Source organism: Contarinia nasturtii, unplaced genomic scaffold (assembly GCF_009176525.2).
Source record: "Contarinia nasturtii isolate CC-2019 unplaced genomic scaffold, AAFC_CNas_1.1 Cnas_scaffold_864, whole genome shotgun sequence".
NCBI lineage: Eukaryota > Metazoa > Arthropoda > Insecta > Diptera > Cecidomyiidae > Contarinia > Contarinia nasturtii.
In genome coordinates, this window is record NW_022198211.1 from 4,517,666 (window position 1) to 4,523,568 (window position 5,903).

General features: G+C 32.7%; 1 protein-coding gene across 3 annotated transcripts; it reads right to left on the reverse strand.

Moving 5' to 3' along the window:
* Positions 1-753: 753 nt before the first annotated feature.
* Positions 754-5,469, reverse strand: LOC116342480 (RNA-binding protein cabeza). Of its 3 annotated transcripts, none has more exons than XM_031770115.1 (8): positions 5,266-5,469; positions 4,765-5,055; positions 4,422-4,461; positions 3,405-3,439; positions 2,078-2,202; positions 1,659-2,013; positions 1,154-1,223; positions 754-1,086 (listed from the first exon to the last, which is right to left on the reverse strand). In XM_031770115.1, the coding sequence occupies exons 1-8, from the start codon at positions 5,273-5,275 to the stop codon at positions 864-866; spliced, it is 1,149 nt and encodes a 382-aa protein (XP_031625975.1). In that variant the 5' UTR covers positions 5,276-5,469; the 3' UTR covers positions 754-863. The 3 variants fall into 3 exon arrangements, with proteins under 3 accessions (XP_031625975.1, XP_031625976.1, XP_031625974.1); XM_031770116.1 differs by having other exon boundaries at positions 1,154-1,214; positions 2,078-2,205; positions 5,266-5,468; XM_031770114.1 differs by having other exon boundaries at positions 2,078-2,205; positions 5,266-5,468.
* Positions 5,470-5,903: the final 434 nt, after the last annotated feature.

Sequence of the window (5,903 nt, forward strand, 5' to 3'; positions counted from 1 at the left end):
GCTTCGAATACTAGTATTTCATAATAATAACAACAACAAAAGATAGAAAGACAAAAACACTTGTAATTATCATTATTTTTTCTTCGTTGTCAAAATGTACCCAAAATGGGAATCAAGTGACATATTCGGAAAGAATATGCTGATAAACATAAGCGAATGCAAATCTCTCTCTCCCTCTCTCTAATATTCATGTGGGATACACGAGGTGCACATACATCATCAACAAAAACACTGTTTACTATAGGTTGAAATGAAGCGAAAAATCATCAAGTATTTCTAAAAAAGTAGACGCGTTTCGATTCATTATCCATTCTGCTCCATTACTCATTGATTAATTTCCATTTTTGTCATTCTTTTCTTCTGATCAACTCTAGGTAGATGCATTGCTTGTGGTACAAATGCGAACCAATATTCAATTATGTTGAAGAAATGTATGTAGGATATGCTCGTACAATATTTCAAATGCTTTCATACATCATCTGGCCCCAATCAAGTTTTTTATTCCCGTGAATAGATAAATAAATGCACAAAAAACCATTTAAAAAAAGAAAATTAATCGAATATTAAAGTTTTCAATGCCCAATCAATATTGTCTTCCAGTTAACTAAATATATTTATCTCATAGTATCTCAAGACTAGAATATATTTCAGAGCAATGAACATACGAAAATTCTTGGTGAGATTTGATTTTCTGTGAATAAAAAAACTTCTTTGTATAGTACATGAATCTATGGATTTATTGATACATATTCGTTTGGTGAAAATTGTGATATTTATTTCCCAGAATAAACTGATGTTCGCAAAATGTCAATTATTATGTATGAATGAATCTTTCATAAGATAAAAAAAATATTCGGTGTATCTTAGTACGGGCGGTTACGGTCGTTACCACGGTCACCAGCACCGCGCATAGGTCCTTGATCTCGTCTGTTGAAATTTGAATTTCCCCCACGTGGTGGTCCACCTGCACCACCTTGACGGAAGCTGCTGTTACCACTACCTCCTCCGGTCATGCCACCACCTGCACCACTCTTTGGTTCTTTACACCGATTACACTCATTTCTCCAGGCAAAATTCGTGTTGTTACTATTGTTTTAATAAACAAATGAATACTTTATTTTACTAAATCATTAATTTTATAAAAAAAAATTACCAACTGCTACACGTCCAATCACCATCGCGTTGATTTCGGCCAAAGCCGCCACCACCACCACCACCACCACCTATTTCATGAAGAAAAAAATATCAATTATTGTCTTAAAAAATTTACACAGAAACAAATATTCGAGTACGCTTACTCGCACTTTCGGTGTTAGCAGAGAGTTTACCCTTCAAAATGAGCTACGCACTCTATTTTACTCTATTTTTTGTGTTAATTTCATCCAAGTGAACGCATCGTAGTGAAAGAAGAGATACATGTGTAGTCATATGTACGTTGAACGCATGCGGCTATGACTACACATGTATCTCTTCTTTCACTGCGATGCGTTCACTTGGATGAAATTAACACCAAAAATAGAGTAAAATAGAGTGCGTAACTCATTTTGAAGGGTAGTCTCTCTGCTAACACCGCAAGTGCGAGTAACCGTACTCGAATATTTGTTTCTGTGTAGTTATACCACAAGCATGGGTATTTTTAATTGAAGTCATCTGTTTACCTGAAATGCCTTGGCTGCGTCGGTCATCATTTCTAGCGCCACTAGCACTATGGTCTCGATTGAAACCACCACGATTTCCACCTGAGCCGCCATCCCTGTTTCCACCTGGTGGTCCACCAGCACCACCACCACCGCGCGGATTACTACGGAAATTGCCGCCCTTTTGCCAGTTATTTTGACGCTGTGCCAATGAGACGTGAATGTTGGCTCCATTGAAATCTTTATTGTCAAACCACGATATGGCTGATTTGGCGGCATTTGAGTCATCGTAAGTAATTGTGGCTTCTCCTTTCGATTCACCGGTCTCTTTGTTACGATACAGCCAAATTTTGGGCTTCATTGTCTTCTTATCTTTCTATAATAAGAATTAATTGTGCTAAATTAATAAACAAACAATAAACATTGCTCGAGTGGCTTACCTTAATAATACCGATTGCACCAAAGTGACATGCGATGTCTTCTTCAGTTGTTTGTGAACTCATTCCACTGACAAAAATTGTGTCTTCCTGAATGATCATGTTATCGTTGCTGCTATCATATCCACCTGCTGTGCACACAACATGAAAGATGAAAATAAAAACAGATATGCTAATTATATTGCATTTAAAATTGCATTCACTTAAAACCTATCGAAACAAATACTATAATTCGGTATATACATATACTAAATGCACACAAAATATATGTATTGTAACTGTCTTTTAGTTCTAAACGCTTTATAACATATACTTAGACAAAAAGATATAGTACTAGCATAAATATGCTACCGTGGAGATGAATTCAACGTTTGATTTTCAAACAACGATTTTTATACACACTTTGTTTCAATGAATTATATCTCAACTGGAGACACACTCAAGATGAAATGACTCGTATTTACTTTACACAGAAAAAAAAAACCTTTTATAATATCAATAATATTAAAATTATTATTTTAATACTAGATTTTGTGGCAAATGCAATCACTGAAAAACACCTGCAAATTCATAAAGTATAATCACATTGAACTGGGAACGTGTGAATTTATGTGTACGTCATATCAAATAGGAACCACACGGGTGTTATTTGATCTATGTGAAACCTTGTGACTCGTTGCTTGTAATTAATATATATCTTATTTGAAGTAATAGTAATTATTCTTAGAGTTTTTTTGTACACGTCTTAATAATGATTCCAATGACACCAAATCGACGGTATTAAATTGTGTTCAGCAGAGAGTCTTGATGTTATCCTCAACTTAAAATTCTAGACCCCTAATTGAAAACAAAATTGTGTATATACCAATACATTAAAACTAAAATCTGTCTTGGTTCTTTCAAACTGTAGTTTGGTCCATTTGAATACACCTTGTAAAAGAATTCTGCATACACTTCGATATCTTTACACATAAATTGATGGTAGTTAGTTCAAAGCGAGTCATAGTTTGCTGTGATTAACCATTACATTGCATCATTCGCAATATTTTGCTGTGCTTATATTTATACTCGAGCCAAATAAATTGGTTTGCAAACATCAAAGTCAGTCATCAATTTCTTAAATAAAAAAAAACTACTCTGAAACAAACACACAACCGTAGATTTTTAACAATCTTCAAAATCAACCTTAATTTCGGAGGAAAAAAGTGCCCTATATATCTAAACAAGATGTAAAAAAATATGCTTGTGTTCTTGTTTGTTTTCTTTTTTGGAAAAGAAATTAAAAAATAAATGATACAAACAATCACCAGACCTGTAGGCCAGTGTTTACCTTTATTATAACCACTCTTGTTGACACTGCCGCCGCTACAACATAAACGAAGTACCATTGATTATATGTGTTATTTGTTTCTTGCGATAAAAAAATAAATAGATAGTAAATTTTTATGGATTTTTTTGTTGATGTTCAATTTTCTCAAAGTCAGTTCGCGTCGTGGACGTCATAAATATTTTCATCAGAGCGTTTTGGAGAAAGGATCAAAATATTAGTTAGTATTATTTCAAATGGGGATTGATCGGAATATTTATCGTTTTTTTCTGGGGCAAGTAAGAAATAATTTCTACTTAGGGTTAAGTTTGAAATACTACCCTTAGTTTTTACATATTTTAAAAAGCAAAGAGAATGCGTGGAGGATTTGTAACTATGTTTTGTTTGTAATCTAATATGTTTAGTATATTTCACTGTGTCATGTCACCGGCATGTCGAGTCACTATCTCGATGTGTCGACGTTCACCCAAATTCATATATAATCGGTACGGAATTCCATTGGAAAAGGGGGTTGTTCATAATACGCTTAAATGACACTTGATTGTTGCAGTTGATTTCATTACACTAATTATTCAATTGTGTTGGAGAGAAAACGTTATATGTTTGTTTTGTTTTTGGTTTAGCGAGATACAATTTGTATTTGTTTAGTTCGAATAATGTTGATAATATGTTAAAAATTACCTCTGAAAAAATACCTTTGGATTACAAATAACACCTTTGAATTAAAATTTTCATTTAACCCTTGTGATTTGTTTTTCTTTTCATTTTGTTATTGTACTGGTTATAAAACCGTGTGATTACCATTAGGAAATGATCTTATACGCTTCTCTGATTCAAAAATGCAATTCTTAGTTCATTTTTTTGATTGGTTTTGTTTGTATCACCACATCGATATTCATTTGTACTTTCGTTATAAGATCTTTTGCGTTACAAATGGATGGTTTTTTCATCATGAACAATTTTATATTGCAAACCAATATTAAATTTGAATTAATTTAAAAATGTGTACAAATAGCCTACCTGAAATTATTTTTACGATCGTTGTAGCCGCTCTCATTACCTATTTAAAAAATAAAAATAAAATTACTCTTTTTAACGTGTTCAATTCAGAAAAAAAATATAGAAGAAGTGCTTTGCAGTGCATAGGGTGTGGGATAAAGTGATACATCACTTTTTATCATCAGATTTTAAAACTGATATTATACTGTATAATTTATACATAAGTCGCGAGAGACATTACACATTACGTATTATGTTAGTTTGTATTTTTGTATTGTCGCATTTGAAATTTTAGTGGTATAACACTTTGTCTCAAGTTCCCTGTGATTCTTTCTAAACTTTTTTAAATTAACTGTTTACTTACGTTGGCTGTTTCCAAAATTACCAGCGCCGCCACCACCACCACCACGATTTCCTTGATTATTGCGCCCTTGATTATTGTAGTTTCCGCTTCCGTAGCCAGAGCTATCATCGTTGCGAGATTGATTTGGACCCCAATTACCTTGCGGTGGTGGTGGTCCATAGCTGTTTTGCTGTGAATTTTGGTTTTGGTAATTCGGTCCTTTGCTAAAGTTTGGTGGTGGAACAGAGAAGTTTGGTGTTGGTGCACCACCGCTTGAGCCGCCACCTGAGCCGCCGTTTCCATAGCCATAATCTACACCAAAATAGTATTTTTAATGAAAAGTTATTATAAAAAAATCTTTAATATTTGTACTGAAAACATACTCTTTCTCTTCTAAATTAATTTAAATTTAATTTTTTCTCTTAAGTGGTTGGACATATTTTATTGTCTTAATTAAATTTTTCATGTAGAAAATCATATATATTTTTAGCATGTGAATAAGAAAAAATATATAGTACTTACAATCGCCCATATTATATTTTATGCTTTCGCTTTACGTCCCGTTGAAATAAAACACAATTTCAGCTTATTTCTGATATAATTACACGGAAAATTCCTGCTTTACACGAAAACTTATTAATACACTTTCGTACAAACGCGCAAGTAAATTAAGAGTGATTTGCTTAGAAAATGGCGATGTTTTGACTGCAGACTTTTGGAAAGCGTATGGTTTTAATTTGAAATGTCAAATGTTTGTATGAAATTTATTTCAAACATTTCCCGCCAGATGGATGTCATTTGTATTATTTTTAGTACATTTTTGTTCAGCGCATAATACTCTGGAAAAACCTATTTTATTTGCAAATTTTCAGAATTATTATTTTTTATTTGTTCACAAATGGTCGACATTTTTTAAACAGTTTCCATTATTCAACTGGATTCATAATATAATCCGATTTCTTACGTTTAGAGGCCAACAAGGTATTGATGATAGTAATAATTAGAAAATATTATTTTATTTCGGGGCTAATTAATCATAATTTATTATCTAAAATTAAATACACATACATTTGAATGCGTGAGAAAAATCATGACTCTAAGACCTAAGAGTTGATCAGAAGAAAAGAATGGAAAAAATGGAAATTAATCAATGCGTAATG

What these genes read in the sequence shown, in the direction of transcription:
- LOC116342480 (XM_031770114.1), bottom strand. An exon ending in GATCGTAAAAATAATTTCAG is followed by an intron (nt 3,440 to 4,421) that starts GTAGGCTATTTG and finishes TTTATGTTGTAG; the next exon opens with CGGCGGCAGTGTCAACAAGA. An exon ending in ACGCAGCCAAGGCATTTCAG is followed by an intron (nt 1,224 to 1,658) that starts GTAAACAGATGA and finishes TTCATGAAATAG; the next exon opens with GTGGTGGTGGTGGTGGTGGT.